The following is a 23261-nucleotide window of genomic DNA, read 5'->3' on the forward strand; positions in this document are numbered from 1 at the left end:
GTCTCAGATGATATGGAATCATCCTGAAATAGCTCATTCTAGCTGTCCAGGGGCCACATTGCTATCTCTGCCCAAGAGTCATTTCTATTCTAAGCTATTTTTCACCAAGTGGGATACCAGGCTAACACTGGATTTGATGCTAGCACAATATACATTTGTGCCTAGAGAAATGGATCCCCTTAAGGAATTCAGAAGACTGAACTGCTTATTTGCCAGAGGGCTGAACCCTGTGAAATTCTCTTGAACACTCTCATGAATACCTAGTGCCTGGACCTCCCTGCCACTATGTGCATGGCATTGCTGGTCTATCCTGCCACACAAACCACACACCCCTAGGCAATGAGCCATAAGCACATCAAAACCTCCCCCAAGGCACGGCAAGTACCTATAACTTACAGATACCAAATGACACCCCAGACTTTGGTTGCATTGTGGGTCTTAAGGTCTGGCAATCTTATATTCATTTGGGTGATGGACTGTATGAAGCAAGAAAGTGATAAGGTTTTGAAAAGTCCTTTTTTTTTAACCAGTAGGTTTTTTTTTTTTTTTTTACAAAGTCTTTCTAAGGCTGGTAATCAGAGAGTATTCTGCAAGAAATGTATTTTGATTATAAAAACATTTTAGTTTATTGAGATTGGTATTTATTAAAATTTTTATTCTAAACTATATTGAGATAATATATATTATATATATGTTTTAATATTTTTTTCTATTTAACAATCTACTAAAAACCATGGCAGTGCTCAATTTAGGGTCAAGTTAGGAAACGCACTCCTTTATTATAATATTTGCAACAAAGTATATATAAGATGTCACTCACAAAGAAATTTGTTTATGTCTAAAGCCCTGTGCACCTGAGCAAAATTATTAATTTGCCTTGAGTGGAAGTTATTTAGGGAAGAACTTTCCTGTAGATGAAAACAGTCCAGAGAACTATGTGGCTTTATAAGTGGCTTGAAGTCTATTGAAGAAAGAATTCAGTTCTGCAAAAATTCCATTGGTCTGAAGATACCAGACATGAATACATTTTAGATGACATGAAAACTTAGGAATAGATGTGAAGAAATGATATTGTTGCTTGTGGGTGGAGCCTCTGGTCATGGAACCCCAGTTCTCAGAGGCTTTTCACAGGAAGTGAAAGGAAATACGCCTCCACTTCAGAACAACAGTAAGCAGAGGCTGGTGACATTTGGTGAGACTGGATAAAATAATTGTCAAAGAACTATGAACTCATACCTGTGAGGTAGGTGTTGTGTGAGGAATTAATGAAATAGTGAGTAAGTGGCTGAGACATATCTTCATTCAAATCCAGTTTCTCAGGTGGAACGACTCCATTTTCCTCTCCACTCAGATAGCGCATAAATCCATCCACTGATATCTGTCCTGGAGGAAATGAAGAGTTAAGAAGAATGTGAATGTATTATTTTCATGGGTTTCTGGCGTCATGTTGCTTTAACTTTTTTTTTTTTTCCAGAAAACTCTTGTAGCATCCAAGATGGAAGACAGTAGCCCCAATTGCAATTTAATATGGATAAACAGTAGTCTAGGATCATGCTATTTCACTACATTTATCTCCAAATGCCAGAAATAATAGAGGAAAATGTAGTTACATGAGTATCACAGACTTTCAGAGGAGTTAAATACCTGAACACCGATCTCCTGTTTTTAAATATAAGAATGCTTATCAACTTTGCGTATGGACAGCAAAATGTTATTAGTGCTTATCTCTAGGTGATAGAATTAGGAGTGCACTTCCCAATGTTCTATCATGAAAATATGTTACTTTTATAATTAAAAGAGTTATTCACAAGTGGTTTTATTATTTAAACTAAAGTGAAAATGTTTTCAAATAATGATTTTTTTATCTCTAAAACAGAAAATAAAGATGACCATACTGAGGAATAAAAATTTGAATGCTCATAAAAAGGAAGGTCTTTAAAGTTCTTATTTAGAATGACTTTACTTCAAATGAAAGAAATATGACTCACACTTTAGTTAGTTTATTCAGATTGTATTTAGAATTTTTCTTCTGTTGTAATCTTTCTGAGGTGACTACTACTAAATACTGAGATAATTCTTTATTAAAGTGAATTTTATGTAGTACATAGAAAGGGCCATCTTCATGATTTTGGTTCATCATCACAGTTTGTCTCTTCAACCTTAACAATCAAAGCCACAAACAAACAAACAAACAAAACAAACACAATCACCAGTGCATTTGTGAGCAGTAAAGATCTTGCTAGTAAATGTTAGAGGGAAGTAAGTTTTTTTCCTTGTTGAAAAAGTTTGTATTAATATAAAAGTGGTATATGTTTATGGAAGAAAAATTAGGAAATAAGATGAACAGAGAGGAAAAGTAAAACTTTTCTGAACATGCCTAACTCTTCCTTCAGAGACAATTACTATTAAAATCTTGTTGTATATGCTTCCAGAAAAAAAAAAGTGTGTATGCATGTGTGTGTGTAATTCTTTTATGAAACTGCAATCCTATATATCTGTATATGATTTAGAAACTTTTGTTTATATTAACTGAACAATATATTATGAACACTGTCATATAATTATATAACATTTACATTTTATATATTATAAAATATATAGCCATCACATGATTAAGTAATATTCCATTATCTTTGGAGTTGTCTCTCATTTTTCACTAGTATAAATGACATTGTATGGAATACTCTGGTAGTTGAATCTCTGTACAAACTTTTAATTATTTCCTGAGAATGAATTTCCAGAAATAGAATTGCTGGTTCAAAGACTATGCATATTTTTAAAGCTTTTACTACACATAACCAATTTGCTTTCTGTTAAAGTTCTAGCAATTTACTCTTTCACTAGTGGTTTGCCTTCTCTTCACCCCTATGCCAAACTCATAGGTAAAAACACGATATCTAATAATTCTAATTTTCATTGATTTGAGCATTATTTATTCTTGAATGGTAAGAGATGTGTCATCTGCAAATGGAAAAGCTAGCACTACTGTTTACCCACAGTGTAAATCTTTTTACATTCAATAAGCTTCTCAAAATAACTGATGAGTATGTTCTATAATTCTGGAAACATTATAGCTAAATCACCTTTAATATTTTCCAGGAATAAATAAATAGAAAGAAATTTGGTTATTGGCTTTTGACGAGTGGAGCTGTATCTTACAAAAAGAAAAATCTTATAGATGCCATAGTTTATACCTCCAAATAACCATCATCTACCAAGGTGATGGTTCCAATCATGCTGTCATTGATGAGAACACTTTGGTTATTGCCTTTGAAACCTTCTTTTGAAATTCATTTATGGTGGAATGCATATACTCTTTCAGACTGGTTTCAATTTTTGGAAACAAACCAAAGTCAGTGCCTCTTAGGGCCAAAGTTATCTCAATAGATAGCTTTCAACAATATTTTGGAGCATAAAACATTTAGAGATAAAGTATTTTTAAAAAAAAATCTGATTTCTTCATCGTCTTCCTTTTCGTTCCTTTCATCGGTAGGAATGAAAATCATAGAGCAGGTATACAAAAGATGAAGATCTGAGATGCTTAAATTAAGCTTTAGAAGCCAGGTGGCCCGTCCTCTCGAGCATCAGTGTTACTGGAGTCCCGGGTCCTGGGTATTTCCATGCTTTGGCACTCGAGAGCTGGCACTTTTTAAAATAGAAAAATGGGTGTTATTTTATTTACTTTGTTGTTAAGTGACTTTCAGTCTTCTGTTTGAGGTTTGGGGTGATCCTTCATCTGCATTGTGGACAATTATCATTTTACTCTGATTTATCGCCATCTTGTCACCTTATTCTCAAACGAGTGTCTATTCCTCCCTCCCTCTTTCCCTTCCTTCTCCCATCTCTTTACCTTCCACTCACTTAACAAACATTTATTGAACGCCTGCAATGTGATGAATACACAGAAAAATAAAGCAGAGCAAAGCACAGACTATGCCTTCAAAGAGCTCATAATCTAATAGAAAATAAGACCATTCACCCCTTGAACAGCAGGCATGCGCTCCTCCAGAGCAGGATGTGTGTTTCTATCTTTGTCATCCTTGGAATATACCACAATTCTCTGTGCACTGTAGCTGTAAAATCAGCACTTACCTTTGACAATTAGTGATTCAAAAGAGAAAATAAATGGTTTTGAAACTGGGAGATCACTAAAGATGGCATAATTTTGATTCTTTTATCTGATTAGGTCAAATCATATGAAATTATTAATATTTGGTGTTTTTAACCTATGCAAATGACAGTTTCATACATCACAATTTCTAACCACAGCTGTTCCTCAAAGGACAGGCAATAAATGCAAGTGGCTTTAGGGGCCAACAAAAGAAAGTAATGTGACTCCTGGAATAAAGTGTACCCAAGGAAAACTCACAAGTATATGCTCCTTCTAAAGGCATGCAAATGACAGCAATACAATATGGTGTGACCAAGACATACCATCTTTATGGTGCGGGTGGAGGCTGTGTTTGTGTCTGGTATCTTGGGAATAAATATCCCTTGGTGTGATCAGCAACTTTTAAAAGCAATTAAAACAAAACATATGCCAATATGGCATGGATGACAAATTAATTCTAATTTTAGCATGGATTTCCATTATATTGTCTCTAGTGCCTTCCGGGCACGTGTGTTGAGAAAGATTCTGAACCACGCTTGTGAATAATTTTGACGTCGGTCATGGAATGCATGACAGAAAAGTGGGGGTATGCAAGCTATATATTTGTTATTCTCAAACCAGGATATTATAATTTAGTTATGCTCTGCAACATGCCAAAGAACATGTGTCAAAGTTTTATTTGATTCATTAATGAGAAAATCAGGATGACGACAAACCCATTTCAAAGAAGCCTATGGGATATTGATACATACATATATGTGTGTCAGCAACCTACCCCCCAAACCTATTAAAATATTGCTAAATTGAATATAAACTTGCTTAAAGTCCTATAGGTCAATTAATATAATCTTTGGGTTACCTTCTCTACCTTTACTATTTCCTAGGAGTCAAAGACTTTAACAGAGTTTTTAGCATAGATTAAAATTAGTAAAAACAAGAGTTAGGTGAATCAGTGTTTGTAAGCTTTATTTACAATGAATTGTATCAAATAATTTAAAAATCCCCAGCTGAGGAATTTACCTAACTTTGAATAGGAACAATATATGAGTTTGGAGGACAGTTCAGAATATGATTGTAGACTGCAAGTAGGCAGAGCAACTTTTCAACCCCAAAGCTTGCCTTGCTAACTAAAGGAGCAAATGTGCAAGACTTTGATATATCAAATGACTAGGCAGAGATATGTCAAAGTCAAGAAAAGCCAATGAAAAAGTAAAGATCAGGAGTTGGAAGTTTATAAGTTGCAAGGCATCAGCTGAGGGGTCAAGAGTTCATTTGCAAAAATGTAGATGTTTTTGGCATAATGAATTAGCCTAAAAATATAGTTCTGACCAGTAAAGGCTTTTGGACGAAAACAGACCCTTAGAGGATTTTCCTTTGTTGCATGTAACCTACAGCTGGAATACTGTTGTTGCTGTTGACTTAAATGCATCAGTACTTTTCCACCAATCCGTCACTGTTTTTGCGAAACTGCTTAAGATTTTTTTTCAGGTCCACTGAGGTACATAGAAAAATGAAAAGCCTTAAGAACTAAGATGGGGAAAACACTGTTTTTCTAAACCAGTCAATTTAGTAACAGTACAAGAAATGCGGCTTCCATTCCTGCCAGCAGTAATTGATCAGCGACAAACTCTTCAACCATAGGATGAGAAAACTAGATGGGCTCTTATGTCTCTTTCAGCTCTAAAGTTCTATGAATTCAAGTGGTTTAATACACTCTGGATGATTACCAGCTAAATTAAAACAAAATGTCCATATTAGAATGAGATTATGAAACATCAAACCACAATTAAAAGCAATGTGATGATTTTCTGGAATAAAAACAACAGGAAGAAAAGTTAAGTTCAGAAGGATAATACCAGCTGACAAAGGCTAAAAATAAAGTCCCTTCTATATTTTCTTAATAAAAGATTGATATGCTTCCAAGTGGACATGCCACTCATATAAAGACACCTAAAGATCTTTATAAGCATTTATATTATTTGAACCACTTAGAGCCAAAGTAGGAAAAATATAAGTCTCAAGGAATGGAGAAAACACTGCTCTATGAAGCTTTTTCGTTCAAAAGAAGTTCTAGTGTATATTGAAAAAAGAAGGCTGGTGGTCAAATGTGAAAAGATCTGACTTCAATGGGGAGGAACCATCTTCAAAGGGACACGAGAGGAAAGTGGCATGACAAAATGATGGTCCCAATGGCCATTTATATGGCTTGTCATTCTTCAACAATATCTTTGCTGCAGAGAAACTCTCAAATGTCAGGCAGCTGTACACATATACCATGGCCAGGAACTGTACCTCTGCCTCCTTCTGCCTCTCTCCTTCCCCTGGGGTAGATGATGACTGAGGCTCCACTTGTGTCCTCTTGAAAATGTCAGGAAGACAAAAATTTGAAATTTTGTTGTGACAAAATGAGACCTCCCAGGGATGCTTTTAAATCTTGCTGTATATCCAGGGACATAGAGCTGGATGCATTTCATGCTTACAAGTGCATGCCAAGGCCTTTGAATATATACTGGGGAACAAGCTACTCCCTTGCCTTCTTTAAACCTGGGACCATCCTATGGGCCTTGGGAACAATTAATTTATCTTTATATTTTTGGCTGTGTCGGGTCTTAGTTGCAGCACGTGGGATCTTCGTTGAGGCATGCGGGATCTTTTGTTATAGTGCACGGTCTCTTCGTTGTGGTGCAGGGGCTCCTCTCTAGTTGAGGCACACGAGCTCAGTAGTTGTGGCGCGTGGACTTAGTTGCCCTGTGGCACATGGGATCTTAGTTCCCCAATCAGGGATCAAACCCACGTTCCCTGCATTGGAAGGAAGATTCTTTACCACTGGACCACCAGGGAAGTCCCAGGCCTTGGGAACAATTAAGAAGAGGAGGATCTGTGTCCAGAAAAGGGAGCTCTGGAGAACAGAATGGAACAGTCTAAAGAGGTTTATGGACTGGTTCTCCCATTTTCTCAGGTCCTGACCCCTTTTATTAATTGACTTCTTGAAACCTACTTCCAACAGAACTTTCCAGCTTGACCTCATGTTCCAGGCATCTAAGAAAAGATGTTTCAGCTTAAGTCTCTCCAGGAAGAAGACACAGTTATCTAAACCTCTTTGCAATATGTTCAGGCACAACTGTTCTCCCAGTTTCATTTACTTGATGAAGCCTTTCCTAGAGTCTTATGACCTAATCCAATTTAGATTAATCAATTAACATTTTTTTAAATTCTATTCTTTGTTGAATCTCTTTTATTTTTTGTAAACCGCATCTTCCTCCTTCATAGTTAGCTTTTCATTTCAGTGGGAGCACATTTGTCAGTAGCTTCCTGAGAAAGGGTTCCTGAGTGTTAAGTTTTTTGAGCCTTGTACGTCTAAAAATGGCTTTATGACATTTGCATTCTTTATTGCTAGTTTATCTGGGTATAATATTGTAGGTTAAGAAAATTTTCTTTTAGATTTTTGTGAGAAAAGTTGCTTCATTGTCTTTTAGCTTCTAGTGGGCTGTTAAGAGATTTGAAGAATTACTATTTCATCATCCTAAAAACATATGTGGCCTGTGTTTTTATTTTGTCTCTTTGGAAATTTCTAGCATCTTATTAAGTTCCAGTTTCTGGAAACTTCACAATGATGTGCTTTGGTATAGGTTTATTTTTATCCCCTGTGCTGGACACTCTTGAAGCCTTTGTAGTCTGAAAGCTATTATTCTTCTATTTGGAACATTTTCATAAATTATCTTGGGGCTTCCCTGGTGGTGCAGTGGTTGAGAGTCCGCCTGCCGATGCAGGGGACACGGGTTCGTGCCCCGGTCCGGGAAGATCCCACATGCCCCGGAGTGGCTGGGCCCGTGAGCCATGGCCGCTGAGCCTCTGCATCCAGAGCCTGTGCTCTGCAATGGCAGAGGCCACAACAGTGAGAGGCCTGAGTACCGAAAAAAAAAAAAAAAAAAAAAAAAAAAAAAATTATCCCTATGCTAATTTCTGTTCTCTTTCTTCTGGAATATTATTTGATCAAATTTTACATTTTCATATATTCTCCCTCCAATTTTTCATTTTATTTGTTTGCTCTACTCTCTGGGAGCTTTCCACACCTTATTTCCAACCCTTCTTTGAGTGTTTTGTTTCTGCTACCCTCTATTTAATGTCTAAGAGCCAGTTTATGTTCTTTGACATTTCTTCAAAAAATAGCATTGTTATTTTTTCAGTGGTTCAATATGTTTTATTATCTTTCTAAGGATATTAATGATATATGTATATTTAAAATTTTCTTCTCACTACATAGTCATTGTTTTCCTTAAGGTTACTTTTATTTTTGCTTACTTCTACTTTTTAAGTAAGTTTTCCTCATATGTCTAGTGATTTTTAATTGCCTGTTCATATTTCAAATGGGTGGACTAAAAAGCTGATTGGACTATTCAAAGCATCTGTATATCTGAATATGAACATGCAAAGTGTAAGAGTTAATAAGGCCTCATTGTAGAGGGATCAGTCTTTGTCTCTTTGGAGTAAGCCCTAATGTCAATACCTTTAGTTCTTTCTTCTTGAGCCGATCAAGTCCTGAGAGAAGATCTGTTTAATCACTTGCCAGGAAAATAAAGGCCTGGATGCCAGCCTTCCAGAGCCAAATGGGGGAAGGGGCAGAATGTTTACAATCACTTTATCTCTTTGCTTTCAAATACTATCCCTGACTTCACCTGGGATTGTGTTATCCTCAGACCCTCTGCTTTCTTGTCTCCAGAAGGGAAACCTTTAGTTTTCTCCCAGGTGGGAGACTATTCCTTAAACAGCTGTCAACCAACCCTCCTTATTCTAGGCTGTAACTCTAAACCTATGATCAGTTTCCTCAGATGTGTTATAGCTGTAAACCTATAGATCGTTGCCAAAATTGTGTAATTATTGTCTCTTACCCTATTATATCCACCCTTGCCAGATTATGCCTTAAAAAAATACAATGCAATTTTAGTGTGGTTTCAACAGAGAGTTTAATTAGTTGAATACGTCTAGACTATTCATTCTATTTATCCTGATGATCCATGATTTCTCTACTATACCAGACTGCAGAAGTTTGTTGATTAAGTTAAAAAAATCAGATTTCACATGCTTTATCCTTTTGATCCTACTATTTTTAGGTAAAATAAATCAGATGGGAGAAACTGAAGGTCTTCTGCTATAGACCTGCTTTGCCTGGTCAGGGACTTATCGTGGATCTCCTTGGTTGTCTTTCATTCAAATCTTTTTGGTGAGAAGTATGCAGTGACTAATACCTCACCATAGATGGCACTATATGGATAATTTGTCAGTCAAGTTTTCCTTGCTGTGTCTTTTCCCAGGTAGAATGTAGTCAGTCACAGAGGCAGCCAGAGCTCCCAGGTATTTATCAGGCGGGAGTATTTAACAGACAAAATATTTCCTCCCTTATACTTTCCAAGACCCTCTCACTCTTCTCCAATACAGGCAGCAACACAGCATTCTAATTTTGTCTCAGGGAATGGAGGGATGGAAGAGAAGGGAGAACTTAAGAGTACCTTTTCGGCTTGGTTCTGAGGGCACTCTTCTACAAAGGCTTCCTTGTCCCCAAGCCTAGGGGAAGTCCCAAGTCCTGAAGAGAGAAGCCTGTGGCTCCTTTCTAGGAGATGGTCTAGAAAGTTCCAAGCCCTGGTGTTCCCCAGTGGCTGGAACAGAAGGAGAGTTTTATCTTTACTCTCTCCCTCTGCCTAGTCCCTGGCAGAAGCACTAATCAGACAGTATTAAATGTCTAAAGCCATCAAAATAGAAATAGGGGACTAAGATAATTCACAACAGAACAAATCAATCCTTAAACAACGAAAGAGCTGATTGTCCTTCATGACACTGAAATGACAAGTTACCCGCCCTGTCAATACTTTCTCCTTCTAACATCTTTGCTCAGCAATGCTAGAATTTCTTTTGAAATTCACAAGTAAGAAGTTTATCTGAAATAAATCCATAGCCCTCACCTTCTACCTAGAAGCTTATGAAAGTGACTTTCAATAAGGTTGTGTAACAAAAGCTGATGCTCCTTATTGCACAGATGAGCCTGATGGCAAGTCCTCAGCACCAGACTCTCACATGACGCTTTACATGGGCTCTGTGACCAGGAAAGGGAAAAGGACAGCAGGGCATGGTCACAAGCTAATCTCTAAACAGAATTCATGGCACATTACTAAAGTGACTAGAAAGTTTTGAAAGTCAGGCTCTTTCCTGTTCAGTGTGTGTTTTTTACTGGGATGGTTACCTTGGAAATGACCTCATCATGGCATCAAAGCACCAACATGGAACTGCTACCTCGTTCGTCCTAAAAGCAGATGTAAGGTAACAGTGGCGAAGTGCTAAAGTGAAAAATAATTCTGTGGAGAGTCAAAGAAAGAAAATGTGGCTGGCTGTGTCTACAAACACACTACTTTAAAAAAAAAAAAAATGGATTCTGACTTGAAAGGAAGTATATTTATACATGTGCAAGCAGGATGGTAAAGGAAGAGAGAGCCAGCCTTTGAAGAGCTTCATGAATTTAGTCTATCTCCCATATGTTATTTTATAAACCTTTATATACTATTTACTATATGCAAATATTAACTCATTCTATCCTCATAATAACTCTATGAAGTGGGTACTACTTTTATGCTTATTTTATGGGTGAGAAACTCAAGTAGCTTGCCCAAGATCACATGGCTTACAAGTGGATAAAATGGGATTTGAACCCAAAGTCAGGCTTTGTGTTCCATGCCATTAACTACTATGCTATCCTGCTGTACAGAACATAATCTAGTACTAGGAGAAGGTAAATCATAATCTTCATCATCATCACCATCATCATCATCATAACAGGAAGAGCTAGCAGTACCTGAGCATTGACCATGTGGCAGGCACAGAAATCCTATAAGAGAGGTACTTTTTACTTCCCATTTTCAGATGAGCAACCTGAGGTTTAGAGAGGTAAGCAACTTTTCTAAGGTCACAGGGGGTACTCAGTGTGAGAGCTGGATCTGGAGGTGGTGCCAGGGCAACGGGAAGGCAGATGGTGGTGAGTGCGACCGATGATGTTTATCCACATAACTTTCCCAGCACTGGCCTGGATGAGGAACAAGGATGATGAAAGGAGAGGATCCTGCCTCTGTAGCCGTTGGCTTCAATTGAGGCAATGTGGATTAGTCCTAAAAATAGCCCTGAATGTGACCAAGGAAGAGCTTTTTCCCATGATTTACTTATCTCTTTAAAACGTGTGACTTTAATCTTTTTGTTAAAAGAAGCTGGACTCAGGCAGGACAAATGACCCATCTAGTAGAGGCGTGAGGATTAGCTCTTTGATTTGGATTTGTCTATCAAGATCTAAAATTCTTTTCCAGACTCAATTTACATTCTAATCTCCACAAGTAATTCAAAGGCACCCTCTAACATTTTTATTCTCCAATCCATGAGTCTAACTTGTAGGAAGAAAAATAAAATACAACGAAAAAAATGTGTTATGCCAATGTGAGGACAACAGAAATGCTAAACAGAAAATATGACATTGTTTTGTGGGTTTTGCAAAAAAAAAAAAAAAATGCAGGTTACCTTTTAAAAGGAATAGCCAAACACATGCAAATAACATCTTTCAAAGCCTGGAAGCACAGAGAAATCTTGACAAATTATGCCTTGGAAGACAGATGGCCTATAAATCCTTACAGAATCATCACACAGTTAGGATGGGCAAACTGAACAATGTGCCTGCCAGCTAGCATGGCCACCAGCCTCACTTTGCTGAGCCAAATGCCAATTAGGCAGGATCTGGCACTCACATGTTTGGATGTCACTGGGATTAGGCGGTTGAGAATCCATTCATCACCATTCAATCCTCAGTCCTAATGTAATGATACCAGGGCATGTTGGAAAGCTACTGGTCCAATGGCTTAGCACCTCCTAAAATCACTTCCAAGCACAGCTCTGAGAAGGTATTTCCCTGGCTCACATTTATTCCTGGTGCTTTGACCCTTATGTGAGTTCTGCTAGACAGTAAGTGCAGATGGCTCTCATATCCCAGGGCTCACCAAAATCTATTTGCCTGCTTACAGAAATAATCTATAAAATGTTCCCTTTTCAATTCTCTTTGCTTGGGCACAGACTTTCCTATTATATTTGCCAGTTAACTGTGTTTTTGTATAGTGTATGAACTTTGCTGGTTTCTTTGCCTATTTTATCCATTTCTTCTCAATCCTGGAGTTAGTATATTCTATACATGTTCTCAGGCATTATTATGTTATCTTTGGCTGAAAAGTGTCATGCATTCTTATTCCATCTTGATTGCAAAGCTGTTCAATTACCATAATTATGTACAAATACAAGTCCAAGATATCGTGTAATAATCTCTACTAAATGAATACGTGCTCTTCTCAAAAGCCTTTGCAGATCAACCCCACGACCCAGCTGTCCTGGCTTTTTGTGGCCCTGTAGTTCTCCCTGTATTCAGCTGAACTTGTTCATGTGGTTTTGTGTGAAAGTTCTTAATAATAGCACCTAACTTTGATTTAGCACTTTCCCTTTTTCAAAGTATTCTCACATCTGCAATTTATTTACATCACACTGTTCTGTTTGGTAGGTAAGACAGCATTTTATTATTTAACAGGACAGATAAACTTTGACCCAGTGAGATTAAACAGTCCTTTTAAGTTGACATGGCTAGATAAAAACAGAATCCAGATTGGTACCCTACTCTCTTAAACATGGGCTTGGAGTCTTTTTCACTAGATGTATGTAACGGCTGATTGATCATTTAGGGCTAGAGGTTCTCAGAGGGTAGGGAACAAGTCTGTCGCATTTTATTAGTGCACCATCACATTGTTCCATGAGAGGAGACCCTTCACAATGGTTCTTGACCATAACACAAAGGAGAGAAAAATGTTCTAGATCCTTAACGAGAATATCATGTTCCTTGGGTAAGATGGACATTAGTTTTGCCCAGGACTGAGAGATGATGCAACATTTAATGGTTGCCTACCGTTCCTCATTCTCACCTCCTAAATTGCCCTACTGGTGCTACCTGGAATCACCTTTCAAATAAACTCTTTATATTTGGATTCTTCTCCCAGGGTCACTGCTGGGGGAAGCTAAACAAAGGCAAGTAGTGTAAGCAGATAGGTTAGGGAGAGTCCCTGGAAAAAGAGAACCAGGCATGGCTTTCTTGACATAAGAGAACCCATTTTGGTCTAAGCCATTTAGTGATCTAAGACTGGCCACAATGCCCCTTGAACAGGTCTCAGGAATCAACGATATTAAGGGAACAAAGGAATGCAGGAACAAAGAAAAGGCAGTCAAAGAGTAGTGCAATGATAAAGCGGAGTCCTAGTTCCTCCTCAAGGGATATACATAATAATAATGTATCTTTGAGTTCTGCAGGAACTAAGGCCCCCTCTCAAGTGGAAGATGGAATTGTGATGTTGACCCTCCTGACTTCAATCAATTAAAGCTTGGACTCTCTCGATTTTTGCCTCAATTTTATGCTGAATTCTCACCTGCTCTAGCCTCTTCATGAATATGCAAGTACTCTTAGCTTAAAACTTCCCCAATTTTGCTGTTAGGGGAGACACTGCTTTAGAAAAGATCCCCGACGTTCTCCTTATTTGCTGCAAGTAATAATCCTTCCTTCTCCCGATCTTTGGCTTGGGTGTGTCTATTGGCTAAATACCCACCAAGAGGCGAACCCAGTTTTTAGGTAACAGTAACAACATTAATAAGAAGCATTTTGGACTCCTTTCCTACACGTAAGGTAGGGTGTTAGGTGAGAAATTTAATTTTTTCAAACATCCTCAGTTAAGTCTTCCTCTTAAAATCGTGCCATCCCTACTCTGCAGGTAATTTTGCTTTTGCAACTGGAGTCCTACAGACTGCAGTGGTTCACACAGGGCTCCTAGAATCTCTATAATGAATGAATGAAATTATTGGTCATTCTCAGCTTCCCGACATTTCACCCATTGCCACGGTGCATTTTTCAGCTTTCCTGTGAAGTGTTAGGTTAGACAGTCTACCCCTCACCTCATCTGGCTTCCTTGTGGTCACCATATGTTTTGCATGGAGTTGATTCTCTCTGCATTCAATCAGCTTCCTTCCCGCTTATTTGGTGTAAAATCAACTATCAACAAAACTCAGCTCTGGGAAAAGCAGATGTTGGGGTCCAATGCCTTGGCTTCCTGGCTTTTCTGCAGCACAGTGCAAGCTGCTAAGCCGCTCCTTCTAACTGAGCCATAGCCTGCCCCCGACCCCTGCTGGCAAGGGAAAAGGTGTAACAGTCAGTGATTATTAATGCTTTGTTCTGATGGGAGGTTACCTCTAGGAGAAAATAGCCATTATCTGCTTTGTCCCATTAGTTCTCACCCACAACGGCAAGGCATCTTGCGAAGGTATAGTCTGATGAGGGAAAGAAGTTTTAAAAACACTCAACAGACTGGGGTGGATTATGCTACCAAGTTCACTCCTGCACCTCTTTAAAACTTGCATTTGTTTTTGTCTTTATATATATATATATATATATATATATATATATATATATGTTTTTTTTTTTTTTTTTTCCTGACTGGTTGTTTTCTGAACAAAAGCCATTTCAGCTTTGAATGGACATGGTTGTGGCTTTCTGGTTAGAGCTGTAATTCTGAGTGGACACTGAGGTCACAGAAAGAAAGGATGCAACAGAAAAAAACCAGGACTCCTGGGCCAGGCATTTGTTTTCCTCAAGCCCAGTTCCTCCCTCCTGGGAAAGGAGGAAATGCAATCAAGAAAGGAAATTCAAGGAAGTTATCAAGCCAACTGATGAACAGTGAATTCATAATGGCTATCTTTTTTTTTTTTTTTTTTTTTGCGGTACGTGGGCCTCTCACTGTTGTGGCCTCTCCCATTGCGGAGCACAGGCTCTGGACGCGCAGGCTCAGCGGCCATGGCTCACGGGCCCAGCCGCTCCACTGCATGTGGGATCTTCCCGGACCGGGGCACAAACCCGTGTCCCCTGCATCGGCAGGTGGACTCTCAACCACTGTGCCACCAGGGAAGCCCCATAATGGCTCTCTTGAAAATAATTTTTTTTCATTTTTGCCAGTCTCAAATACTTCAGAGAAGTCTATGAATAAACAAAACACAGAGTTAAGAGGAGCTTGGAATATACTCACAGATGCTAATGTCATTCTTCTAATACTAGAGTAGCTTTTTGGCAGCTTTCTTAGTGTAGTAACTTAAGATATGAAAAGAACTGGCTACATCATACAGCTTTCATCTGTCTTTGTCTTTTGGGAAGAAAATCTATCTCATTTGAGGTGCCTCTGTTCACTCATTTCTGTTCTTTTATTTCTTTTATTGCTACACAGGTCATCTATACAAAAATATTTAAACAGATGCCACCTTAATGGTGAGGCAGATCATTAGGCCAGTGAATATCTCCTTCAGATGTGTGGTTTTTAAACTGAGCATCTCGAATCTCCTGGGGTTTGGGCAGAAGTGCCTGCAGAGAATGGGATGGAACAGGAGAATAAACGGGAGTAGGGCAGCCATCACCAGCTACAATGCAGGCTCTGCTCATTCAACCAAAACAGTGCTTCTAACGGTTCTTCCTACACATTGACCAATCCAATGAGACATTGTGAGAAGAAACAAACACAAATAAAAGGATGCTATGTCAAGGACAGTCTGAAAACCACTGCTGTGGATGCAAACTGCTAACTTCTAAAGAGTTGACATTGCATTTTTTGAGCAAGGCCTAATGGAGGGCTCCACGTGGGAATCTGGAGTGGTGCAAAGAACTGGGACACAGAAAATATAGTCCTACTCTCAACATTGTCACTTAGCTGCCTCTTCTATGACCTGAGAGTTGGAACTAAATGGCTAAGTCCCTTGTAGACAGGAGATCCTGTGATTTTGAGGCTACCAGCCAGGACTTCAGGAATGGTAACAGCTAAGATAACGTGTGACATGTTGGAAGGGATGAGCCATGGGCACAGCCCTTCCATTTTTTTTTTTTTTTTTTCTCTCAATGCTCAGCTACTCTGACCTTACCCATCTTTCACTTTAGATTCTGTTAAGGCCATTTATTGAGAAATGCTTGTCTTAGTTTTGGTTCTTCTAAAAGTGGGCTTTGAGATAAGGATTTGAGTGCAAGCAGCTTATTTGGGAGATAACCCAGGAACTAACAGTAGGGGAGTGGAGAAAAGAGAAGGGAAGAAAAGGCAGCAAATAAAGGGAACCTTATCAAGCAGGTTGCAGTTGTGGGAAACGGGCTCATTCATACATGGGAACTCTGGGAGAATGTGAAGAACACGTATCAGAAATGTCCCACACAAGAGGCAAGGAAGAGCGGTACTACCACCTGACTGAAAATTACTCCTGGGGCCATGAAGTCCTGGAAACTTGTAAGCTGGCTGTGGTTGGGCCGAGAGAAAGTCCCAGAGATTTGCAGAAGATGCTGTTGACTGTATTGGAACCATGTATGCCGAGGGATACAGGATAAGCACTGATGTTTGCTAGAACTGGTATCATCCCATTTTACAGATGAGGAACCTGAAGTTCAAGCAAGTCAAGTCACTTGCCTGAGGTTAACTGGCTTAACCATAACACAGTGCCAGTCTCTTTCCTTAATTACGGCATGTTTGATGTCTCAAGAATGCATAATACACATTAATAAAAATAATCATTATTTTTTATAACTTCTACCTAGTAAAGGGAAATGGTATTGGGAAAATAATGATTTTAAAAACTCTGTTAGGAAAATTAAGTGATAAAGTAAATAGTAAGATTCCAGTGTAAATCTTTACATTTTAAATTATAATTATAATTCCATTTTAATAAAAATGTAGATAAAATATTGATGAGTCAGAAACGAACATTTGTGCACAGATATGACTCACCATATTTTTTCAGGTTTCATCACCAAATGAGTCTAATTTTTTATTAATTGCAATAAGTAAAATAAGCCTGTTAGCCAAGAGACAGCAGCATTCAGAAATGCCTCTGCCCAGTGCTCTGAATCTCACTTCCAGACTCATAAATAATTTGGCACAAATGCCAATTCTCATTTTTCATTAGTTCAGGTCAACAAGGGTTCAATAGCCAACAATTAATACATGCAACCTTCTTATCATAAGAAACTTACTTAATTCTCCCAGAAATTCTCTCAGAATATTTTCAAAGATCAGAAAACTAGGGGGTGGAACTGGTCAAAGAGATTAAATGGCTTCCTAAGGTAAGGTAAACAGAGATGATGGATTGTTGATTTGTGACCAGTTTTAGTGGGATCTGCTGTTTTTATCTGCCTGGTGACTAGTCCTCCTCTTTCTAGGTACACACCCCAGGTGAATTTCAGGGAACCACCTCTCTCCCACTGTCAGTCCACATGGTTCAGGTAGCTGACTCCTTATTGGCTCTAAGGAGAGTCATGTGACCAAAGTCTGTCCAATTGGTACATTCCATCCTCCAGGCCACAATGATCCTAATTCAGGAGTGGTCCTGGGTGGCTTAAGCCATGTTCTGGTTTCTGGTATTTTGATGGAACTATGAGATTGGTAGGCCTGGAGCTGCTGTTGGCTTTCTTGTCACTTCAGAAGAGTCTGCCCAAGAATTACAGCCAGTGCAGAGAACATGATGGGAGATGACAGGTCTTGATGACATCATTTGAGCCCCTGGATGTAGTCATGCCTGAAGTCATTAACACCCTCACTTTTTGCTTATATGTACCTGTCAGTTCCTTTCTGTGCTTCAGTCTGAGTTAAGTTTGTCATTTTTCAACTGAAGGAGTTCCACCTAATACTACAGGTTGCAAGTTTCCAAGTCCAGTGCTCTCTCTAGCACACTCTGGGTGCTTCTGGTTGTTGATAATAATGACACAGTATAGTTCACTTGCATAAAAATTTTAAAATAAAACAATATTAAAAATACAATAGGGTTATTTCTAGTATGCAAATCATTGTTAGCTTAGGTCTATTTGGAGCAAATATGCTAGCTATACCTGAACTTCTATTTGCTTTGCTTAAAAACAAATTGTTCTGCTATTATTAATTTTGAGTTCCACTATTAAACTATTAACTCATGGAGTACTGATCAAATACTAAAAGTTTTAGTTTCATCTTAATTGCAACAAAGCAGGGAAGCTTTTTATACCACACTGTACAAAAATTTAAGAGGAAGAACTGCTGATAAAAAAGAAACGTAGCTTGAAACATCTGCTAATATTAGATCTGTTATATTAATTCAATTGCTTAACAAATACTCATGAACACCTGCTCTTCACAGAAGAATAAACATGAACAAACTTAACTCTTTTCTTTCAGTTTGGCAGTTTAAGCATAATTTGGCCTTCTTTTACGGACAAAGCTGCTGAATCTAGAGGTCTGCAGCCTGTTACCTAAGGCACCAATAAGTATTTCATTTTTCATGCTAATTTTACTCAATGCCTTTCTTCTAAAGAGTTTAAATTATAAACAAAATAACTCTAAGAGACATGAGTCTTCAAACTGACATTCATGAACCTTTTGTTTGGAAGAGGCAGGAGTCATTGTGTAGCCCTGCATTAAGTAGAGTTAGGCCTACAGTGCAAACAGCATGGTAAGGAAGAAACATTTGCTGACTTGGGGCCACAGCATTTTTCAGTGTGTGATTTTAAATTGTAAAAATAAACCTAACTCCCTTGAGAATAGTATCTTCTGCAGCAAGATTCCAACTCTGTGAAACCCAAACGTGAACATTTGGCCTTAGACTGCACAGAAACCTTCTCATTATTTATAACCAATACATACATCTACAGAAACAGAAATTCCGGCGTGGAATGTGGGTAACATCCTCATGACAGGCGGCCAACAGAGCATCACTGTTGGTCAGCTCTTCTGGGTTTTCACTTCACACTTACACTCGGCTTTAGCCATTAGGCTTTTAGCCACACTGAAAATTTTTCATTAATTTAAGATTACCTTTTATGTCAAAATTATACCAAATGCTATAAAAACTAAACATTAGCATATGTCAATTTTGTGTATTGTTTATTTGTTTAACACCTACTTTAAAATATGTTTCTTATATCAGATAGTATATATATATTTATGCTATTATATATGGATTTTCTGTATGTATCTTATTCCCATGATTTTATATCAAATATAGGCAATATGGAAGTCTCTGATAAATGAAACTGAGTTTGTGGTCAATTTAATTAATGGTTGGGCACATTTGAAGAACTAGTAAAAATGTACAGTGCCGCAGAAAAAAATGATAATGTAATATTAAACTTCCCTACTTATTTTCTTATGTGTTTATTGATTAAAACATATTAACTAGTTGACTGAAAGTTAAAAACTCTGCTTTCCTGAAGAGCATCTTGGTATGAGATCTTGGGTAAGTCATTTGACCTCAAAGCTTTGGTTTGCTTCTTTGTAAAACGATAATGCACATTTTGAAAGTCACATGATAAGTGAGACCTAATTTCCTTGCAGCAGTCATCACTGAAGCCATATAATAAATACTTTCTTAAATTGTACTTTGTTGCATATAAAAAGGAGTTCCTGTAAAGATCTTAAAGTCAAACATCAGATATTATAAACTGCAAAGTCAAGTAAAAAATGATTTTCATCCTTGGAAAAAATATTTCAAACTTTTGATTACTAAAGAATTGAGGTCTAACTCAACAATTTCTTATTCCTACAAATAAAGATTTCAAAATTGTTATCCTTTTGACTGTGAAACAACAATTGCTAGAATAAAACAATCTTCTCTAATCTTCTTTGTTCACATAAACAGAGCCAAGGCAGCAAACAAAATGACTTGGTGTGAGACATCTCAAGTTTATCTTCCTACTGGAGTTTTGGGATTGAGAAACGAATACTGTGATTTTAAAAAATCACATCAGTGCTGACAGAGAGGCCTCATGATCAATATCATATTAAGTTGTAGAAAAATAAATCAAGTTGCTATTTTTTAAATATATCTGAATTTTACATGTCTGCATGATTATGGAATTCACACCTAGTACAGCTATAAGATGGAACTAAATACTCATGCAAATGTTAAGAGATATAGTCTTAATTCCATTAGAATCAAAATCAGTTCTTCCAGGATGATAGAGTTTTACAATAACCTATTGTAGTATTTTCCTTTGTATCCTCTACTTTTTCCAAGTCATCAGAGTATGATGTATGGGGGCATCACGCACTAGATGAAGCCTGGACCACCAGCAAAGTGGTATGAAGGAAGGAGAAAAGGGCAAAGTTTAGGTTCTGAAGTGCCTCATTGGTTTCACAAAAGCTTTTTGTTTTCCTGGTGTCATGGGCTAACTGCTTTTAGAAGTCTTGTCAGAATTGTTAAAACACTGTGTTAGTTATTTTTGACGAAGTTTGGATTTCAGAAGGGAACTGTCAAGCTATCTGTGAGAAACCTCCAAGGAGTTCTTCTGGTTTAATGAAAGGAGAAATCCCATCTCTGTGACACCAGGGAAGAAAGAGAGTCAGATCTGAGGGGGTTGGAGGGGCAGGCCTGGCAACGCCGACATATACTATTGGGTCAGTTGTTTCCTTTGACCTCCGCAACAGTAAGAATGATGACAACAACAAAGGCAAAGTGCCTGATGAAGAAACTAAGACTAAAACTAAAATATGTAAAATGATAAAACTAAAAACTAAGATAATTCATCTATAAATTCCCAACTAATAACATGTAAGATAGAATTAGTGATAAGATTTTACTTTGATATTTAATAAATACTCTCATTTTTCATTTAGAGGATAGTTTTAAGATAACCATCTTATTAATGACCACAAGCTTGCCAGAGCTATTTGTTACTTATAAATTACTTGCATATTAACATGCAATTTATTTCTTAATTATTGGTTAATTGCACTTTATTTTCCTCCCTATGGAATATCTAGTCAATTTACAACAACATCAATAATAACACACTAATATTCTCAGTGAAGGAATTTCAATCCAGATGAGACTTGGTCTTAGTGGTAAAGGATGATCCAGTTTAGAGACCATGATGCCACATATAGTTGAAAACTCCTGGCAACTGAATTTTCATGATCTTATTTTGGCAAATCATTTCTCCAGAATCAAAAATATAAATTTCTCAATAACTTTCAGGCATCTTAGTGTTGTCTTTCTGATACCAGTTTTGTTTTGTTTTTCCTACAAACACTAATTTTTTTTTTTAACACAGAAGACCAAAGTTTAAAATATCTTTTCAAGTGGAAAAATTCATCAGTAGTGTAAACTATAAACTACTATAAGATAAGGGTCTAATGGACTGAATATTCAATTTTAGAGATTTAGAAAAACCTATGGGTCATGTCACAGAGCTAGAAACAGACCCAAAAGGGCAACATTTAAGATAATGAATTTCCTGTCTGAAAAAAAGATGCCTTCAGTCACTGGGAAAATTTAAAACAAAACAAATGATTAGACATTTAAAAAACAATGTTACACACACATACACACACACACACACACACACACACACATATACATAACAACAACAAAAACATCACATACCAAACTCTAAAAAAATCTTCTGATTAAACCACCAGTGATTTAAGTCAGAAAGAAAAGCAGGCATATAAATGTGGGAAACCCTCCTGAATAATCCTTGATGTCCATGACTACCAAGAGTGGCCCACTCACAATTAGAACTTGAGCTTTGCTCTGGTGTGGGAAAAAGTGGACTGACCTTTTCTGGCAAGACTGTTGTTGGGTTCATACTTCTCAATCAACACCTGGACTTGCTCTTGCTTTAAAGGTGGGTAAAGAATTTCATTTAGCCTGGGATCTCGCTGCTTGAGGTTGATAAAATCCATCATCTGATCAACTGTAAGGTATGGTTTGCTTTTGGCACCACTAAAAACAATTAAAAACAAGGAAATTAGAAGGTTTTTCCACCAAGTCTCATTCATATATTTGCATTTAGCTATGTGGAAACAAACTCCTGCCATACCTGGCAAGAGCATGCTATACTGGAATTCCTATCTTGCCCTAAAAACATTGTGTTGCTCCATCACAACCTTTTGCAATCACTGCCACCAAATCGCAATGCCCTTGAACTATACCAGATGCATAAGAAAACCACAATAGGGAAATACTGTATCTTGTGTGTGAAGATGTACCACTCTAAATGGAACACAGAGTATGGGTTGTTTTTTGATTATGATGCTTAACTTCTGGTTTAGTCATCAAATTCTCATATCCCGCTTAATCATCTAAAGATGTATTTATTTCTCATTATTAAAAATACCCAATATGTTTGGGCACATTTTTCTTTTCATTAAAATTATGCTTCAGCAAGAGTCTATAACTCTGCAATATAGTGTGATTCAAACTTCCCATTTCAATCCAGTTGACAACCCAAAGACAAGTTCAATAGTACAGATATTGCAGATGTTCAATCAATAGTCGATGGCAATGAACATGACAAAGTGAGTACATCTGATATCATTCTCAGCAGTGCTGTTTGCTTGTTTTTCATATAAAGAAATCTTTATTTAGTCTGTCAGTTTTGGATTGATCTGTCACCACATAGATTTCGGTATATCAAGAAAGGTATTGATAAATTGCTACTTCCCCATATTTGCCTTGGTGTTTTGATGTGTTTTTCTTTTTTTTTCCATTCATTTTTAAAAACGTAATGCTTATATGATTTCTAACATAAAAACAAGATAATTTTCACCTACTAAGGTTCTTAGTAATCCAAACTTCTCATTTCATTAATGTGATGCAAAGAGGTAATATGACAGGTTCCCAGGTCAGCATTCTTTCTACAACAGTCTATCTCCACAAAGTAAGCCTAGATGCTTCTCTGTTCTAGCCATAATCTTCAAACTACACAGAGCCCCCTGAGAATTCTAAAACACAGACACCCTGCAACAAATCATAGCCAACTTCACTCATTAAAAGTGGTGGTTGAGGGCTTCCCTGGTAGCGTAGTGGTTAAGAATCTGCCTGCCAATGCAGGGGACACGGGTTCGATCCCACATGCCGTGGAACAATTAAGCCCGTGTGCTACAAATACTGAGCCTGCCCTCTAGAGCCCATAAACCACAACTACTGAGGCTGCGTGCCACAGCTACTGAAGCCCACGCGCTTAGAGCCTGTGCTCTGCAATAAGAGAAGCCACCGCAATGAGAAGCCTGCGCACCTCAACGAAGAGTAGCCGCTGCTCGCTGCAACT

At 37.7% G+C, this 23261-nt stretch overlaps 1 protein-coding gene across 8 annotated transcripts in view; it reads right to left on the reverse strand.

The window, feature by feature from the left end:
- The window catches only part of PLCB1 (phospholipase C beta 1), a 680890-nt gene that overhangs the window by 166706 nt on the left and 490923 nt on the right, over positions 1-23261 (reverse strand). For all 8 annotated transcript variants that reach the window (XR_012326222.1, XM_073792678.1, XM_073792679.1 and 5 more), the window contains exons 9-10: positions 21768-21934; positions 1237-1383 (exon numbers count right to left, since the gene is read on the reverse strand). Coding sequence is in view for 7 of the 8 variants with exons in the window: in XM_073792678.1 (XP_073648779.1) it covers positions 1237-1383; positions 21768-21934 (314 nt within the window). In the remaining variant the exon portion in view is untranslated. The remainder of the gene's footprint in view (positions 1-1236; positions 1384-21767; positions 21935-23261) is intronic.

This window comes from Tursiops truncatus, chromosome 15 (assembly GCF_011762595.2).
Source record: "Tursiops truncatus isolate mTurTru1 chromosome 15, mTurTru1.mat.Y, whole genome shotgun sequence".
Classification (NCBI taxonomy): domain Eukaryota; kingdom Metazoa; phylum Chordata; class Mammalia; order Artiodactyla; family Delphinidae; genus Tursiops; species Tursiops truncatus.